Source organism: Scyliorhinus torazame, chromosome 24, assembly GCF_047496885.1.
Source record: "Scyliorhinus torazame isolate Kashiwa2021f chromosome 24, sScyTor2.1, whole genome shotgun sequence".
NCBI classification, from domain to species: Eukaryota; Metazoa; Chordata; class Chondrichthyes; order Carcharhiniformes; family Scyliorhinidae; genus Scyliorhinus; species Scyliorhinus torazame.
In genome coordinates, this window is record NC_092730.1 from 37,851,733 (window position 1) to 37,872,319 (window position 20,587).

A 20,587-nucleotide genomic window follows, 5' to 3' on the forward strand; every position below is an offset into this window, starting at 1 on the left:
TAGACCTCAATCAGGTCCCCCCTCAACCTCCGCCTTTCCAACGAAAACAATCCTAATCTACTCAACCTTTCTTCATAGCTAGCACCCTCCATACCAGGCAACATCCTGGTGAACCTCCTCTGCACCCTCTCTAAAACATCCACATCCTTTTGGTAATGTGGCAACCAGAACTGCACGCAGTATTCCAAATGTAGCCTAAATGTTGTCCTATACAACTGTAACTTGACCTGCCGACTCTTGTACTCAATACCTCGTCCGATGAAGGCAAGCATGCTGTATGCCTTCTTGACCAGTATATCGACCTGTGTTGCCACCTTCAGGGTACAATGGACCTGAAATCTCAGATCTCTCTGTACATCGATTTTCCCCACGACTCTTCCATTTACCGTATAGTCCGCTCTTGAATTAGATCTTCCAAAATGCATCACCTCGCATTTGCCTGGATTGAACTCCACCTGCCATTTCTCTGCCCAACTCTCCAATCTATATATATTTGCCTGTATTCTCTGACAGTCCTCCTCGCTATCTGCAACTCCACCAATCTTAGTATCACCTGCAAACGTGCTAATCAGACCACGTATACCTTCGTCCAGATCATTTATGTATATCACAAACAACAGTGGTCCGAGCACGGATCCCTGTGGAACACCACTAGTCACCTTTCTCCATTTTGAGACACGCCCTTCCATCACTACTTTATGTCTCCTGTTGCCCAGCCAGTTCTTTATCCAACTAGCTAGTACACCCTGAACCCCATACGATTTCACTTTTTCCATCAACCTGCCATGGGAAACTTTATCCAACGCTTTACTGAAGTCCATGTATATGACATCTACAGCCCTTCCCTCATCAATTAGCATTGTCACTTCCTCAAACAATTCTATGAGGTTTGTAAGACATGACGTTCCCTGCACAAAACCATGCTGCCTATCGCTGATAAATCTATTTTCTTCCAAATGTGAATGGGTCCTGTCCCTCAGTATCTTCTCCAACAGTTTGCCTACCACTGACGTCAAGCACACAGGTCTATAATTGCCTGTATTATCCCTGCTACCCTTCTTAAACAAAGGGACAACATTAGCAATTCTCCAGTCCACCGCAACGTCACCCGTGCTCAAGGATGCTGCAAAGATATCTGTTAAGGCCCCAGCCATTTTGCCCTTCACTTCCCTCAGAAACCTGGGATAGATCCCATTCGGACCTGGGGACTTGTCCACCTTAATGAAAATGAAATGAAATGAATGAATGAATGAATAAATGAAATGAAATGAAATGAAAATGGCTTATTGTCACAAGTAGGCTTCAATTAAGTTCCTGTGAAAAGCCCCTAGTCACCACATTCCGGCGCCTGTTCGGGGAGGCTGTTACGGGAATTGAACCGTGCTGCTGGCCTGCCTTGGTCTGCTTTCAAAGCCAGCGATTTAGCCCAGTGTGCTAAACAGCCCCTTTAATGCCTTTTAGAATACCCAAAACTTCCCCCTTCCTTATGCCGACTTGACCTAGAGTATTTAATCATCCATCCCTAGCCTCAACATCCATCATATCCCTCTCCTTGGTGAATACCGATGCAAAGTACTCATTAAGAAGCTCACCCATTTCCTCTGACTCCACGCATAAATCCCCTGTTTTGTCTTTGAGTGGGCCAATCCTTTCTCTAGTTACCCTCTTGCTCCTTATATATGAATAAAAGGCTTTGGGATTTTCCTTAACCCTGTTTGCCAAAGATATTTCATGACCCCTTTTAGCCCTCTTTGTTGCGCATTTGAGATTTGTCCCACTTTCCCGATATTCCTCCAAAGCTTCATCAGTTTTAAGTCACCTAGATCTTATGCATGCTTCCTTTTTCATCTTAGCTAGTCTCACAATTCCACCTGTCATCCATGGTTCCCTAATCTTGCCATATCTATCCCTCATTTTCACAGGGACATGTCTGTCCTGCACTCTAATCGACCTTTCCTTAAAAGACTCCCACATTTCAAATGTGGATTTACCCTTAAACAGCTGCTCCCAATCCACATTCCCTAGCTCCTGTCGAATTTTGTTAAACTTGGCCTTTCCCCAATTTAGTACTCTTCCTTTAGGACCACTTTCGTCTTTGTCCATGAGTATTCTAAAACTTACGGAATTGTGATCGGTATTCCCAAAGTAATCACCGACTGAAACTTCAACCACATGGCCGGGATCATTCTCCAATACCAGGCCCAGTATGGCCCCTTCCCGAGTTGGACTATTTACACACTGCTCTAAAAAAACTCTCCTGGATGCTCCTTACAAATTCTGCTCCATCTACGCCTCCAACACTACATGAGTCCCATTCAATATTGGGGAAGCTAAAATCTCCCATCACAACCCCCTATTGCTCCTACATTTTTCTATAATTTGTCTACATATTTGTACCTCTACTTCACGCTCGCTTTTGGGAGGCCTGTAGTAAAGTCCCAACAATGTTACTGCACCCTTCCTATTTCTTAGCCCTACCCATATTGCCTCGGTGCTCGAATCCTCCATCGTGCCCTCCTTAATCACAGCTGTGATATCATCTCTGACCAGTAATGCAACTCCTCCACTCCTTTTCCCTCCCTCTCTATCCCTCCTGAAGCATCTATACCCTGGGATATTTAGTTGCCAGTCTTGCCCTTCCCTCAACCAAGTCTCAGTAATACCAATAACATCATATTCCCAGGTACTAACCAAGCCCTAAGTTCATCTGCCTTACCTGCTACACTTCTCGCATTGAAACCTCTGTCCCTTTGCATTCATCATCTCTTCCCTGTCTACCCTTCCCCTTAGTCACATTGAGTTTATTATCTAGTACCTTACTGGCTTTAGTTGCTGCCTCTTTACGACCTCTAACTTCCTAATCTGGTTCCCATCCCCCTGCCACATTAGTTTAAAACCTCCACAACAGTGTTAGCAAAAGCGCACTCTAGGACATTGGTTCCAGTCCTGCCCAGGTGTCGACCATCCAATTTGTAATGGTCCCACTGCCCCATGAACCGGTTCCAATGTCCCAAAAATCTGAAACCCTCCCTCCTGCACCATCTCTCAAGCCACGTATTAACTCTGACTATTCTTGAATTTCTAATCCGACTGTCTCGTGGCACTGGTAGCAATCCTGAGATTACTACCTTTGAGGTCCTACTTTTTAACTTGTCTCCTAACTCCCTAAATTCTGATTGTAGGACCTCATCCCGTTTTTTACCTATATCTTTGGTGCCGATATGCACCACGACAACTGGCTGTTCACCCTCCCCCTTCAGTATTTCCTGCAGCCGATCTGAGATAACCCTGACCCGTGCACCCGGGAGGCAACATACCATTCGGGAGTCTCGTTTTCGACCACAGAAATGCCTGTCTATTCCCCTTACAATTGAATCCCCTATGACTATAGCCCTGCCAGTCTTTTTCCCGCCCTTCTGTTCAGCAGAGCCAGCCATGGTGCCATGAGCCTGGCTACTACTGCCTTCCCCTGGAGAGTCATCTCCCCTAACAGTATCCAAAACGGTATACCTGTTTTGGAGGGAGATGGCTGCAGGGGACACCAGCACTGCCTTCCTGCCCTTTCTCTGCCTTTTGGTCACCCATTCGCTGTCGCCCTTACCAATCCTAATCTGCGGTGTGACCAACTCACTGAACGTGCTATCCACGAACTCCTCAGCATCGCGGATGCTCCAAAGTGAGTCCATCCGCAGCTCCAGAGCCATCATGCGGTCTAACAGGAGCTGCAGCTGGACACACTTCCCGCACATGAAGGAGTCAGGAGCATCTGCCGCGACCCTGAACTCCCACATAGAGCAAGAGGAGCATAACACGGGTCTGGGATCACCTGCCATTTTTACACCCCCAACAGTAAATTTGAAAAAAAAAATGTACACCCCTTCTCAGCAAGCACAGACTCAGCAACCACTGCGCCCCGCACGATAACACCTCAGGGAAAAGAAAAACTACTTGCCAGTCAAGCCAATCATTTACCTGCAGGCTGTGACGTCACGGTTCAACGTCTTTCTACTTCTACCTGCCCTCAAGTATCCCTCTTGATCTTTACTCGGCTGGGATCCTTACAGAGATTGTCTTTTTTTTTTTGGTTAGAGGAGGAGGTAGGGAGGGAAACACTGAAGAAGTGTTTCGGGTTTAACTGTCACTTGACAACAGCTCTTCCACAAACCACCTTTTGGATGCAGTGATCGCAATGTACAGGTGCAAATTGTCCCCACAACAGCCAATCAGCAGCTCCGCTCTATTGGGCTGTGCTGGATGCTTGACTTGACTTGAATACCTAGGGTGTCTTGCTCAGGTACACTTTCTGGATGCAGTGACCGCAATGCGGTCTATATGATAGACAGACAGTGAGGATAAAACACAGTCACACACCTGTTACTGAGCAGTAAAATATGTTATATATCACAGAGACAATGAAGGTAAAACACACTCTCTCTCCCCACACACTCACACTCATGCAGATTATTTCTCACACTCGCACACTCCCTCACACAGACTGACACACTTTCTTGCATATGCTCACACTCACACTCTTTCATATTCACACACTTTCAGATACTCACACTCAATGTCACAACAGTAACTGACTAATAAGCAGTACAATGTGCATCATATATCATAGAGAACAAATGATGGTAAACCACACACTCACACTCTCTTTCACACACACCAGTATCTGGGCAGGAACAGTAAAATATGTTAAATATATCAAAGAGAGATAATGAGGGTAAAATGCAAACATGCTCACAAACACACATGCTCACACACGCACTCTCTCATACACACGCACTCTCTCATACACACGCACTCTCTCATACACACGCACTCTCTCATACACACGCACTCATACACACGCACTCTCTCATACACACGCACTCTCTCATACACACGCACTCTCTCATACACACGCACTCTCTCATACACACGCACTCTCTCATACACACGCACTCATACACACGCAGTCTCTCATACACACGCAGTCTCTCATACACACGCAGTCTCTCATACACACGCACTCTCTCATACACACTCACTCTCTCATACACACGCACTCTCTCTCATACACACGCACTCACGTACACACGCTCTCGCACTCACTCTCACACAGGCACTCGCTCTCACACACGCACAGAGCGAGTCAGTGAGGGTAATACACACTTTCACACACAATAATGTGGGTAGATGCCAAGAGAGAAGACCAAACCAAGCTAGAGTCAGACAGACTGTCGACAGTTGTGGCAAGGACTAAACAACATAACGGGCTACAAAGCGAAGCCGAACAGTATCTCTGGCAGCAGCGCACCCCTCCCCTAGGAACTTAATGCATTCTATGCTCGGTTCGAGCAGGTAACCAACAATCCGCTGGCGAGTGCCCCAGCAGCCCATAATTCACCCATACCCACCATCACAGCTTCCGAAGTCAGATTGGCCTTCCTGAAAGTGAACCCTCGGAAGGTGACGGGCCCAGACGGGATCCCTGGTCGTGCACTCAGAGACTGCGCGGAGCAGCTGGCGGAGATATTCGCAGACATCTTTAACCTGTCCCTACTCCACTCCAAGGTCCCCATCTGCTTCAAGAAGACCACCATCATACCGATACCAAAGAAGAACCAGGCAACGTGCCTCAATGACTACTGACCAGTGGCCCTGACTTCAGTCGTAATGAAGTGCTTTGAGAGGTTGATCATGAAGCACATCACCTCCATACTCCCAGAACGCCTTGATCCACTGCAATTCGCATACTGCTGCAACCGGTCCACACCAGACACCATTTCCCTGGCCCTACACTCATCCCTAGAGCATCAATTTTTGACTACAGCTCCGCATTCAACACCATAATCCCAGCCAAGCTCATATCAAAGCTCCAAAACCTAGGACTTGGCTCCCCACTCTGCAACTGGATCTTCGATTTTCTGACCAACAGACCACAATCAGTAAGAATGAACAACAACACCTCCTCCACAATAGTCCTCAATACTGGCACCCCGCAAGGCTGCGCACTCAGCCCCCTACTCTACTCCCTGTACACACACGACTGCGTGGTAAAACTTGGTTCCAACTCCATCTACAAGTTTGCTGACGATACGACTATAGTGGGCCGGATCTCGAATAACGACGAGTCCAAATACAGGAGGGAGATAGAGAACATAGTGGAGTGGTGTAGCGACAACAATTTCTCCCTCAATGCCAGCAAAACTAAAGAGCTGGTAAATGACTTCAGGAAGCAAAGTACTGTACACACCCCTGTCAGCATCAACGGGGCCGAGGTGGAGATGGTTAGCAGTTTCAAATTCCTAGGGGTGCACATCTGCAGAAATCTGTCCTGGTCCACCCACGTCGATGCTACCACCAAGAAAGCACAACAGCCCCTATACTTCCTCCGGAAACTAAGGAAATTCGGCATGTCCACATTAACCCTTACCAACTTTTACAGATGCACCAATAAAAGCATCCTATCGGGCTGCATCACAGCCTGGTATGGCAACTGCTCGGCCCAGAACCGCAAGAAACTTCAGAGAGTAGTGAACACAGCCCAGTCCATCACACAAACCTGCCACCCATCCATTGACTCCACCTACACCTCCCGTTGCCTGGGGAAAGCGGGCAGCATAATCAATAATCCCTCCCACCCGGCTTATTCACTCTTCCAACTTCTTCCATCGGGCAGGAGATACAGAAGTCTGAGAACACACACGAACAGACTCAAAAACAGCTTCTTCCCCGCTGTTATCAGACTCCGAAATGACCCTCTTATGGACTGACCTCATTAACACTACACCCTGTATGCTTCATCCGATGCCAGTGCTTATGTAGTTACATTGTATATGTTGTGTTGCCCTATTATGTCTTTTCTTTTATTCCCTTTTCTTTTCATGTACTTAATGATCTGTTGAGCTGCTCGCAGTGAAAGGTATTTTTCTGCGAGCAGCTCAACAGATCATTAAGTACATGAAAAGAAAAGGAAATAAAAGAAAATACATAATAGGGCAACACAAGGTACACAATGTAACTACATAGACACCGGCATCGGGTGAAGCATACAGGGTGTAGTGTTAATGAGGTCAGTCCATAAGAGGGTCGTTTAGGAGTCTGGTGACAGTGGGGAAGAAGCTGTTTTTGAGTCTGTTTGTGCGTGTTACCAGACTTTTGTGTCTCCTGCCCAATGGAAGAAGTTGGAAGAGTGAGTAAGCCGGGTGGGAGGGGTCTTTGATTGTGCTTGCCGCTTTCCCCAGGCAGGGGGAGGTGTAGATGGAGTCAATGGATGGGAGGCAGGTTCGTGTGATGGACTGGGCTGTGTTCACGACTCTCTGAAGTGTCTTGCGGGTTTGGGCCGAGCGGTTGCCATACCAGGCCGTGATGCAGCAGCTAGGATGCTTTCTATGGTGCATCTGTAAAAGTTGGTAAGAGTTAATGTGGACATGCCGAATTTCCTTAGTTTCCTGAGGAAGTAAAGGCCCTGTTGAGATTTCTTGGTGATAGCGTTGATGTGGGTGGACCAGGACAGATTTTTGGAGCGGTGTACTAGGAATTTGAAACTGCTAACCATATCCACCTCGGCCTCATAGAAACTGACAGGGGTGTGTACCATTCTTTGCCTTCTGAAGACAGTGAAGGGCAGCACGGTAGCATGGTGGTTAGCACAATTGCTTCACAGCTCCAGGGTCCCAGTTTCGATTCCCGGCTTGGGTCACTGTCTGTGCGGAGTCTGCACGTTCTCCCCGTGTGTGCGTGGATTTCCTCCGGGTGCTCCGGTTTCCTCCCACAGTCCAAAGATGTGCAGGTTAGGTGGATTGGCCATAATAAATTGCCCTTAGTGTCCAAAATTGCCCTTAGTGTTGGGTGGGGTTACTGGGTTATGGGGATAGGGTGGAGGTGTGGGCTTGGGGAGGGTGCTCTTTCAAAGAGTGGGTGCAGTCTCGATGGGCCGAATGGCCTCTTTCTGCACTGTAAATTCTATGATTCTTTAGTTTTGCTGGCATTGAGGGAGAGGTTGTTGTCGCTGCACCACTCCACTAGATTCTCAATCTCCCTCCTGCATTCTGAGTCGTCGTTATTCGCGATCCGGCCCAGTATGGTCGCATCGTCTGCAAACGTGTAGATGGAGTTGGAACCAAATTTTCCACTCAGTCGTGTGTGTACAGGGAGTATAGTAAGGGGCTAAGTAGGCAGCCTTGTGGGGCCCAAATATTAGAGCTAACATTAGAGCAAATATGGAGGAAAATTTCAGAGAAGAGGAAAAGGGTTGTGATAGTGGGAACAGTGGGGGATCGCAACTTCCTCAATATGAACTGGGGTAGTCATAGTGCGAAAAGTTTAGAGGGAGCGGAATTCTTAAAATACATCCATGAGAACTTTTTAAGCCAGTACGTAGAGGGACAGACAAGAGAGGGGCGGTCTTGGACTTCACTTTCAGTAACGAAGCTGGACAAGTGGTTGAAGTATCGTTGGGGGAGCATTTTGCAGACAGTGATCATAACTTCATTAGATTCAAGATAGTCATGGAAAAGGACATGGATGGACCTGAGATCAAAGTTCACAACTGGAGGAAGGCTGATTTGAATCAGATCAGATCTGATTTGGCCAGAGTGGATCGGGAGCAGACACCTTTCGGTAAATCTGTGACAGAACAGTGGGACACATTCAACAAGGAAATAGGGAGAGTACGCGGCCAACATGTTCCAATCAAGAAAAGGGTGGGACCAACAAATCTAGTCAACCATGTATATTGAGAGATATACAGCGTTGGATAAGTAGAAAAGGGGAGGCTTGTGGCAGATATTGAGGGCTCAAAACAGCAGAAGCGCGAGAGGTGTACAGAATGTGCAAGAGGGAACTTAAAACGAAAACGAGGAGAGCAAAAAGGAGACATGAAAGGATACTGGCAGGTAAAATAAAGTTGTTAAGTTGTTCTACAAGTACATTCAGGGAAAAATGATAACTTGGGGCAGAGTAAGGCCCATGATGCATCACAGTGGTAACTTGTGTGTGGAGCCGGGGGATGTAGGTGGGGTTCTCAATGGTACTTGCGTCAGTGTTCACCCGTGAGAAGGACAGTGTGGGTATAGAAATCAGGGAGAAGGACTGTAATAAAACTAAAGAGATTAATATAGACAGAGAGGAGGTTCTGACTGGGAGGCTTCAAAGTAGACAAAGCTCCAGGGCCAGATGAAATGTATCCCAGGCTGATGAGTGAGGCAAACGAGGAAACAGCAGGGGCACTGGCAATAATTTTCAATTCCTCTCTGGCCACAGGAGAGGCCTTTCCTCTCTTCTTCATAATGGTACTACATTGGCAGACTGGAGGATCGCCAATGTAGCACCATTATGAAGAAGAGAGGAAAGGATTAACCAGGAAACTACTGGCCAGTCAGTCTAACCCGAGTGGTGGGGAAACTATTGGAAGCAAATCTGAGACACAGAATTAATCTGCATTTGTAGAGGCAGTGATTAAAAGGTCAGCGTGGTTTGGTTAAGGGGAGGACATGTCTGACGAAATGGATTGAATGTTTCGAAGAGGTGAACAGGTGTGTAGATGAGTGAAATGCATTTGACGTAATCTACTTGGACTTCAGCAAGGCTTTTCATCAGGTCCCACATGGGTGACTGATGTGAAGACACATGCCTAAGGGGCCAAAGGAAATTTGGCAAATTGGATCCAAAATTGCTGAGTGGCAGGAAGCAGAGGCTGTTGGTGGAGGAATGTTTTTCAAACAATAATAATTGCTTATTGTCACAAGTAGGCTTCAATGAAGTTACTGTGAAAAGCACCAAGTCGCCACATTCCGGCACCAGTTCGGGGAGGCCGGTACGGGAATTGAACCCGCGCTGCTGGCATTGTTCTGCTGTTTAGTCCACTGTGCTAAACCAGTCCAGAGCCTCTGATTGGAAGATTATGTCCAGTGGTTTCCCACAGGGATCAGTGTTGAGGCCCTTGCTGTTTGTGGTTGATACAAATGTTTTAGATATGAATATAGGAGGGTTGATCAGTAAGTTTGCTGCAAATATGAAATTTGGTGGGGTGGTAAATATTGAGGAGGATAGCCTCCGAATACAGGAGGACACAGATGGACTGATCAGTGGCAAACGGAATTCAATCTGGAAGAGATGCAGTTGGGCAGGACAAACAAGACAAGAGAATACATGATAAATGGCAGGACGCTGGGAGGCACGAAGGACCGGAGGGATCTTGGTGTGCATGTACACCAGTACCTTAAGGTAGCAGAGCAGCTGGATACAATGGGTAAGGAAGCCTATGGCAGTGTGGATCAAACTTTTTAACCGGGGTCCCATTTTTACCAACCGGCCATCCTTCGGGACCCTCGCTGGGCGGCCTTTGCGGTCATCGCGGCTGATCTTCGCGACACACCATTTTCACTTGACTTTAATGTGACAGGTGAGCCTGCTTGGTCCCCACGATCTCACTTGCTTTGTTATTCAATGTTACATTTCTGATAATGACTTCAGCTGATGATTGAAGATCTCACTGCATTCATTGACAAAAATTACAGAGGTTTGTCCTCGAACTCGCCATACTTAGTCTTCAAATGTCTTTGACAATTTGAGGTTTTAAACATTCATTTGCCAGTAATTCCCTGCATGTAACACCCATGAAATTTGACTCCTGATTGAAGTGGCACAATTTATAAACCCACCCCTCAAATAATCATCATTGTGCTGCTTTGTTCCTGTTTTCAGCTTCTTCATGGGTTGTTCACCAGAGGCCCTGGAGTTCACTCCAGCACTGCTGGCAGCTGCAAAATGGAGGAATCTCTCTCGGGCCCAGAACACGTGATGTCAGCGTACGGGGCATGTGACCTGCTCGCTGGCGCCGCCTCCGGTGGGAGGACTCGAGAATTTGCTGAAAATAACTGGCCTGGGACTGTGCACTGACATCAGGAGGAGCCTGTCCAACTTGCGCACTACTTGATAAGGCAGGAACGCGCGGGATGGCCGTTAGTCTCAAACAGCCATCACGGCCGGCACTTTTAAAAGCTGGTTGTGACCATTGGCCATTCCCCCCGCAATCTTGATTACCGCCACCATCCTGGAACCTTGCTGAGATCCATCCACAGGTCACAACCCTGAGCTTGAAAATGCCAGGCCTATGGTACCACAGTCTATATTAGCCGAGGCATAGAGTTTAAGAACACGCAGGTTCTGCTGGAACTGTAAAATGTTGGTAAGGCTTCAGCGAGAGTAATACTCACACTCACAATGTATCAGAGAGTGAGTAAATCCCACACTCACACACTGTATCAGAGAGTGAGTAAATCCCACACTCACACACTGTATCAGAGAGTGAGTAAATCCCACACTCTCACACTGTATCAGAGAGTGAGTAAATCCCACACTCACACACTGTATCAGAGAGTGAGTAAATCCCACACACACACTGTATCAGAGAGCGAGTAAATCCCACACTCACACACTGTATCAGAGAGTGAGTAAATCCCACACTCACATCCTGTGTCAGAGAGTGAGTAAATTCCCCACACACACACTGTATCAGAGAGTGAGTAAATCCCACACTCACACACAGTATCAGAGAGGGAGTAAATCCCACACTCACATACTGTAACAGAAAGTGTGTAAATCCCACACACACACCATCAGAGAGTGAGGAAATCCCACACTCACACACTGTATCAAAGAGTGAGTAAATCCCACACACACACTGTATCAGAGAGTGAGTAAATCCCACACTCACACACTGTATCAGAGAGTGAGTAAATCCCACACTCACACATTGTATCAGAGAGTGAGTAAATCCCACACTCACACACTGTATCAGAGAGTGAGTAAACCCCACACTCACACACTGTATCAGAGAGTGAGTAAATCCCACACGCACACTATCAGAGTGAGTAAATCCCACACTCACACACTGTATCAGAGAGTGAGTAAATCCCACACTCTCACACTTTTTTAGAGAGTGAGTAAATCCCACACTCACACTGTGTCAGAGTGTGATAAATCCCACACTCTCACACTGTATCAGAGAGTGAGTAAATCCCACACTCACACACTGTATCAGAGAGTGAGTAAATCCCCCAGACACACACTGTATCAGAGAGTGAGTCAATCCCACTCACACTGACTGTATCAGAGAGTGAGTAAATCCCACACTCTCACACTGTATCAGAGAGTGAGTAAATCCCACACTCACACTGTCAGAGAGTGAGTAAATCCCCCCCACACACACACTGTATCAGCGAGTGAGTAAATACCACACTCACACACTGTATCAGAGAGTGAGTAAATCCCACACTCACACACTGTATCAGAGAGTGAGTAAATTCCACACAGACACTGTATCAGAGAGTGAGGAAATCCCCCACTCACACACTATCGGAGAGTGAGGAAATCCCCCACTCTCACATGGTATCGGAGAGTGAGTAAAACCGACACTCACACTGTATCAGGGAGTGAGTAAATCCCACACTCACACACTGTATCAGAGAGTGAGGAAATCCCACACTCACACACTGTATCAGAGAGTGAGTAAATCTCACACTCACACACTATCAGAGAGTGAGTAAATCCCACACTCACACACTGTATCAGAGTGAGTAAATCCCACACTCGCACACAGTATCAGAAAGTGCGTACATCCCACACTCTCACACTGTATCAGAGAGTGAGTAAATCCCACACTCTCACACTGTGTCAGAGAGCGAGTAAATCCCACACACACAGACTGTATCAGAGAGTGCGTAAATCCCACTCTCATACAGTAACAGAGACTGAGTAAATCCCACACTCACACACAGTATCAGAGAGTGAGTAAATCCCCCACTCACACACTGTATCAGAGAGTGAATAAATCCCACACACACACAGTATCAGAGAGTGAGTGAATCCCACACTCTCACACTGTATCAGAGAGTGAATAAATCCCACACTCTCACAATGTATCAGAGAGTGAATCAATCCCACACTCACACACTGTATCAGAGAGTGAGTAAATCTCACACACACTCTGTATCAGAGAGTGAGTAAATCTCACACTCACACACTGTATCAGAGAGTGAGTAAATCCCACACTCACACACTGTATCAGAGAGTGAGTAAATCCCACACTCACACACTGTATCAAAGAGCGAGTAAATCCCACACTCACACACTGTGTCAGAGAGTGAGTAAAACTCTTTTTTTTTTTTCAAAAAAATATACTTTATTCATAAAAATTTATCATAAGCATTACAGAAACATTTCAAATTGTCTTGACTGTACATTTCCGGCAGGGTTACATGTTGCCTTGACTTTCATTCAATTTTGATATTCTCATACACATATCACTCTTTACATTACAATTCCTTCTTAAATATTTACAGTGCCATGTTTGTTTTTGTACATTGGAGTGTTGGTTGCCCAGACCGAGGGGCTTTACACTGTTACCCGCCCCTCGGTGTACATTTGCTGGAAAGACTTTACACAGCAGTCTTTCCCCATTGCGCCTTGGCAGCAGCTGCCCCAAGCTTGAGTGCGTCCCTCAGCACGTTGTCCTGGACCTTGGAATGTGCCAGTCTGCAACACTCGGTCGAGAACAATTCTTTGCACTGGAAGATCAGCAAGTTTCGGGCAGACCAAAGAGCGTCTTTGACCGAGTTGATGACCTTCCAGCAGCAGTTGATATTTGTCTCGGTGTGTGTCCCTGGAAACAGTCCGTAGAGCACAGAGTCCTTTGTCACAGATCTGTTTGGGATAAACCTTGACAAATACCACTGCATCTCTATCCAGACCTTCTTTGCAAAGGCACATTCCACAAGGAGGTGTGTGACTGTCTCATTTCCCCCACAGCCACTCCGAGGGCAGCGTGCATTGGCGCAGAGCCTTCAGGTGTACATGAAGAATCTGACGGGGAGGGCCCTTCTCACCACCAGCCAAGCTAGGTCTTGGTGCTTGTTTGAAAGTTCTGGTGATGAGGCGTTCTGCCAGATGACTTTGGCAGTCTGCTCAGGGAACCATCCAACGTCCTCCATGGTCTCCTTTTCTCTGAGGGCCTCGAGGACATTACGTGCTGACCACTGCTTCATTGCCTTGTGGTCAAAGGTGTTTTTCTTCAAAAACTTTTCCACGAAGGACAGGTGGTACGGTACGGTCCAACTACTTGGAACGTTCCGCGGCAATGAGGCCAGGCCCATCCTTCGTAACACCGGGGACAGGTAGAACCTCAGTATGTAGTGACACTTGGTGTTTGCATACTGGGGGTCCACGCACAGCTTGATGCAGCTGGACACAAAGGTGGCCAACAGGATGAGGGAGGCGTTGGGTACGTTCCGCCCTCCCTTCTCCAGAGGTTTGTACATGGTGTCCCTTCGGACACGGTCCATCTTGGATCGCCAGATAAATTTGAAGATGGCCCGGGTGACTGCTGTGGCGTAGGGTCAGGTTATGGGCCAGACCTGCGCCACGTACAGTAGCACCGAGAGTACCTCACACCTGATGACCAGGGGTTTGCCCGCAATGGAGAGGGAGCGTTGCTCCCACCAGCCCAGTTTCTGTCTTACCTTTCCTATGCACTCCTCCCAGTTTTTGGTGCACGCCCCAGCAGCTCCGAACCATATCCCCAGCACCTTGAGGTAATCTGACCTGACAGTGAAGGGGACAAAGGACCGGTCGGCCCAGTTTCCAAAGAACATGGCCTCGCTCTTGCCACGGTTTACCTTGGCTCCCGAGGCCAGTTCAAACTGGTCGCAGGTGGTCAAGAGCCTGCATACAGACGCGGGATCCGAGCAGAAGACGGCAACGTCGTCCATGTACAGGGAGGCCTTGACTTGCATGCCTCCACTGCCTGGGATCGTCACTCCTCTTATGCCCGGATCCCTCCTGATGGACTCGGCAAAAGGTTCTATGCAGCACACAAAAAGGGCAGAGGAGAGAGGGCAGCCCTGCCTGACTCCAGATTTGATCTGGAACTTTTCTGATTCCCACCCATTGATTGAGACTGCGCTATAGATGTTTGTGTAGAGCAGTTTGATCCAATTGCGAATTCTCTCCCCAAACCCCATTTTGGAGAGCACATCCATCATGTAGGTGTGCGATATTCTGTCAAAAGCCTTCTCCTGGTCAAGGCTGATGAGGCAAGTGTCCACCCCCCTGTCCTGCACGTAGGCGATCGTATCCCTGAGTAGCGCGAGGCTATCAGAGATCTTCCTGCCGGGTACAGCACAGGTCTGGTCAGGGTGGATCACCGACTCCAGAGCAGACCTGACCCGACTGGCGATGACCTTGGCTAGAATTTTGTAGTCCACATTCAACAATGAAATGGGTCGCCTAATTCGAATTTCTTCCCTTTCCCCCTTCTGCTTGTAGATGAGGGTGATGATGCCTTTCCTCATGGACTCTGACATGCTGCCTTCCAGAAGCATACTCTCGTACACTTCCAGCAGGTCTGGGCCCATCCAGTCCCACAGAGCCAAATACAACTCAACCGGTAAGCCGTCGCTTCCGGGAGTTTTACTCGTCTCGAAGGACTTGACGGCCTTTGTCAGCTTGTCCAGAGTTAGTGGTTTGTCCAGGTTTTCCAGCTCGCTGTCGCCTATGACCTCCGTGATAGTCGACAGGAAGGTCTGGGAACAGTGCTATCTGTTGGCTTCAGGTCATACAGTCCGGCATAAAAGGATTGGCTGATCCTCAGGATGTCAGACTGCGATGACTTTTCAGAGCCATCTTCTTCCTTCAGGCTGCTGATCACAGAGGTCTCTCTGTGCACCTTTTGGAAGAAGAAGCGTGAGCACTTTTCGTCCTGCTCCACGGAGCGGACTCTGGAACGGAAGATAACCTTGGAGGCCTCCGAGGTGTAGAGCGAGGCTTGCTGGCTCTTCACCTCTTGGAGATCCTCCTTGACATCCACCCCCATCGACTGCAGCTGGAGCAAATTTTGCATGCTTTTCTGGAGCCTGGACATGACCCCTCGTCTCTCTCTCACCTTTTGAACGCCCTTGAGGATGAAAAACCTCTTGATGTTCCCCTTGATTGCTTCCCACCAGAGATGTGGGGCCTCAAAGAGGGGTTTCACGGTTCTCCAACCTTTGTAATCCCTCCTGAGTTCCTCGATGTTCTCAGGGGTCAGCAGTTTTACATTTAGCTTCCATGTCCCCCTGCCTACCCCCTGGTCTTCCTGCAGGTGGCAGTCGGCCAGTAGGAGGCAGTGGTCAGAGAAGAACACCGGCGTTACGTCAGTGGACCTGACCGTGAAAGCTCGGGACACAAAAAAGAAGTCTATCCTGGAGCGGACGGACCCGTCTGGCCGTGACCATGTGTATCTACGCTGCGCTCCGTCTGCAGGGTTGCTGCAGACGTCGAGCAGCTTGGCGTCTTTTACCGTTTCCATCAGGAGTCTGCACGTAGCGTCTAGTTTGCTGTCGGCTTTGCTGGATCGTCCAGCCGCATCGATGATGCAGTTGAAGTCACCACCCAGGATGACTGGCTTGGAGGTGGCCAACAGCAGTGGGAGTTGCTGAAGGACTGCCAGCCGCTCACTTTTTACAGCCAGGGCGTACACATTAATAAGTCTGAGAGGGGTGTTTTTGTATTTCACGTCTGCTACGAGGAGGCGCCCGCCCACCACCTCCTTAACGTCGGAGATGGTGAAGTTGCCTCCCCGCAGCAGAATATCCAGGCCGGAGGAGCGGCAGTCGTTTCCTCCTGACCAGATGGATGGCCCGTGGGACCACCAGCTCGACCAGCGTCTGTAGTTGCTGAGGTGCGGAATTCCGCACTCTTGCAGGAACAGTAGGTGAGCTTTTACATTTGCCAAATAGTTGAGCGTGGCTACACACCGCGAAGTATCTTTAATGCTTCGCACATTTATGGATGCAATTTTTAAACCCATTATAAAAAGGTAGATTTACCAGTCTCAAGAGTCCAGAGTCTATACAGTTGGCTGTTCCAGAGAGTGAGTAAAACTCATACTCACACTCACATATTACAAGACACTCACAGTTCCTGAATGTATCCCACAGTCCCGCACATTCCCTCTGTGGTGAAGAGTCCCTCTCACCGACAGACTAGTGACTTTTCCCGGTGGATCTTTACACACTGACAAACTGGGACTGGTGACATTCTTTCTGAAATGTAGTTCATGTTTGTATAAGATGGTTTCTGATTGGTGGAAAATCCTAATTTTGACTGGTCTGCTTTTATATTTAATCAAATAAACAGAACATAACTGGCTGTCCTCATGTTCACAATGTCCAATCACAATCATTCCTTTCCCCATTCCTCATTAGCATAGATGTGAGGCTCTGTCTATTTAATCAGCGCTCGGAAGGGGTTTGCTTTATTTCTGGGTGATATTGACGATGGCTGACGAGAAGAAACCAACATCGAAACCAGCTTCCAAGAAGGGAGCCAAGAAAGTCATTCAGAAACCGGCAGTAAAGGGCGGCAGGAAGCGGCGAAGGTCGAGGAAGGAGAGTTACTCCATCTACATCTACAAAGTGATGAAGCAGGTTCACCCCGACACCGGCATCTCCTCCAAGGCCATGAGCATCATGAACTCGTTCGTCAACGATATTTTCGAGCGCATCGCGGGTGAGGCTTCCCGCCTGGCCCATTACAACAAGCGCAGCACCATCAGCTCCCGGGAGATCCAGACCGCCGTGCGCCTGCTGCTGCCCGGGGAACTGGCCAAGCACGCCGTGTCGGAAGGGACAAAGGCGGTGACCAAGTACACCAGCTCCAAGTAAAACTGTTCTCAAACTCATCAAACCCAACGGCTCTTTTAAGAGCCTCCCACAATCTCTGTGAAAAAGCTGCACCATCTTTTCCCGCATTGACTTGATGAGAAATCTCTTTGTGAAGGAGAGAGATTTGTCCCGTTCCAGAATGTTGTGAATGTGGCTTCATACCCGCCCGTCACAGACACTTTCACACAGAAGAGAATCAAACTGAATTGAGAGCGGATTTTAAACGCAGTCTGGCATTTGTGACGGACAATGAGGAGAAGCACAATTTCAGGAGGGAATTATTTAAATTTAATGATAACTATATTCAGAGTTTAACAACTGGTGAGTTAAATTCATAAGGAAATTATTATTTTTTCTCTCGGGTGATGTGTTTCCCGCTCCCGGAACACAGTAAAGGTGGGAATGAAGAGGTTATTTTAAGGCTGATCTGTTTATTCCGCAGTTTTCTCAGGGGCCGGAACCAGCGAGATTTGAGCACACACAGGAACTCAGTCCATTGCAGCGCTTTAAGATCTGCCTCTCCCCGGCCCTCCCTATTCTCCGGACACAAAGCTGCCTGTTCCACCGGCTGGATAGAGTCGGGGATTCTCTCCACACTTCCCAGTGTAACATTCCCGGCCGCTTTCAGGAGAGAGGCTCCGAAATCAGCCCTTTCTCTCTGTCCCTGTGAAGCCTGTGTGAAGGAGTTGGTTGGTAATCTCGATGTTTCTGCTTTTGCAGTGAGCTGAGATTTGCTCCGTTTTAAATTGCTGAACGGGGTCTTATTACTGCCGGTTACTGATGAGATTGACAAGTTCAATCTGTTCCTAAAATAACGCCAGGATTCTGGGAGGGAAAAATCAAGAAACAGATAACAAAGTGTGAGATTCAAATAGTTTCCTGAACATTGAGCCGTTCCGTTATTTGGGATTTTCCTGCACTGAAATTGGCGGGCGTTTCGAATTTGAAAATGTCAGCCAATCAAAACCTGCACATTCTTCTCCCTGGCCTGTGATTGGTTAATGGTTGACTGTCCTTTAGTTTTTAAATATCATTTGTTTCCACAGACAAATACCAGAATATTCTGAAGATGAATAAATGTGATGTTTTCTCCACACAAGTTACAGGGAAGAGTGTCTCCACCTCCTTCCCACACACATTGGCACTGACAGAGCAAAGAGACACAGACAGGTCATCAGTTCCACAGTCTCAGGCAGTGGAAACTGTTCCAGAGACACATTTTCAACCCATCAATCAAACAGCAGGAGAGACAGACGTTGTGTCCATGTCACCCTAACTCAGTACCACTGACAGGAGGCCCCATAAATCCCAGTGCAAATTCTCACCCATTCTCATCATCACTGTATCAGTTCCACAATGGAGCAGCTTAGTGAAATAATCAATATCAGAGAAAACTGACACATGGTTTCCGGTTAAGAATTACACAATTAACCGTAATAATGTACTCTGAGATTCGAGTTAAATACCAGTTACATCACTCACATCAGGGGTGGCTGTACTAATCCTCAGAGTGCGTCCTCACAAATACATTAGCTGCAAACACAAATATCAGGTGCATTCTCAGATTGAGATATGCTGAAAGCGACAAAGATAAAAACTCTGATTCTTGTTTAAAACTCACCTAGTTTATGAAAATAAAAGATACAATATAATTTCGCTGACTATGAACTGAGATGTAATTTGCAAACTATTGGAAAATTCTCACTGAATCTGTCCCTGAAGGAAGATACTGTATCAATTCCAGACTGTGGTCCATTTTACATTCATGTCAAAATTCTGACTCAGAAACAGACTGAGTGGCACAGATCAAATCAATGTGTACAACCTGAGTTAAACTTCCAGAGCAATCCAGTATCAGGTTGAAGGTTACATTATCTTTCACAATTGTGTTCTGATATTAAATGCTGGTCCAAAACTCTCACATTGTTTGCTTCAAACCTCCCACAGCAATGGTTTCTTTCTGTGCTGGAAATTTACGTGGAATGAATGCAAACTTATAAACTGTCCCAGAGGTTGAAATGTCACATCCTGAACCGCATCCTCCCACTGAGTCACAGAGCCTGACAGGTACAGGATAATCCCCAAACACATATTCAGACTAAGATCCATCATCACACTGAGTCCTGCAGTGTGACAGATGCAGGATATTTCATAGACACATGTTCAGAGTACGATCTGAACACATGCACAGGTCAAGGAGACACAGCCTGAGTGAGTGAGACACAGACAGAGTGAGAATTTGGTAATTTGGTGCAGTGAGGTAACCAGGAAAGGTAAGTAGTTAATCTAATTTTGCTGTTTTTCAGTTAAAAGTGCAGTGTAGATTAGTGTCTGATTGGCTGAAGCTGCCCCCACCCTAATTGTTGAGAGGCAGTTATCTGGCAGTCACCTGAGGCCTGTTGAGGGGCACAAAGGTACACATTGTATTCTTCTCTTTGAAGTTTTAGTGTGAGTCATCCTAAAGTCTGTATAAAAGACAGACAGAAAGTGAACTTTGTAAGCATTGCGCAGGTCAAGGAGACACAGCCTGAGTGAGTGAGACACAGACAGAGTGAGAATTTGGTGCAGTGAGGTAATTCGGTGAAGAGTGGGAGAAGGTGCTTTTTCCCGACTGTTTTGTTCTCTCTCTTTCTTCGGGCCTAATTTCGGGAGCCGTTCGGAGGAGGAGGAGCAGTCTCTGTGAGGATAAAAACCTAACGGTAACTTCGTTTTCCAGTTTTTTCCCCCCAAAAGTGACGGCAGAGGGAAGCTGTGAGCTGATTGGTTGATAGCAAATCTGCCCCAAATTTAAAAAAAAACACAGCTAAACTCATAAACTTAAATTAAACTAATTAATTAATTAGTGATGGCTGGTCAGGTGATGTGCTTGAGCTGCTTGATGTGGGAGCTGGCAG

At 47.4% G+C, this 20,587-nt stretch overlaps 1 protein-coding gene across 4 annotated transcripts in view; it reads left to right on the forward strand.

Annotated features, from left to right (window-relative positions):
* Window positions 1-20,587, forward strand: part of LOC140400013 (late histone H2B.2.1-like) — a 44,831-nt gene that overhangs the window by 16,749 nt on the left and 7,495 nt on the right. Inside the window, exon 2 of one of the 4 annotated variants that reach the window (XR_011937968.1) lies at window positions 10,696-10,822. The exons of 2 other annotated variants lie outside the window; for them this stretch is intronic. Coding sequence is in view for 1 of the 2 variants with exons in the window: in XM_072489505.1 (XP_072345606.1) it covers window positions 17,307-17,693 (387 nt within the window). In the remaining variant the exon portion in view is untranslated. Of the gene's footprint in view, window positions 1-10,695; window positions 10,823-17,234; window positions 18,089-20,587 lie in introns of those variants that run through there. One more of the 4 variants, XM_072489505.1, reaches the window with a different exon arrangement.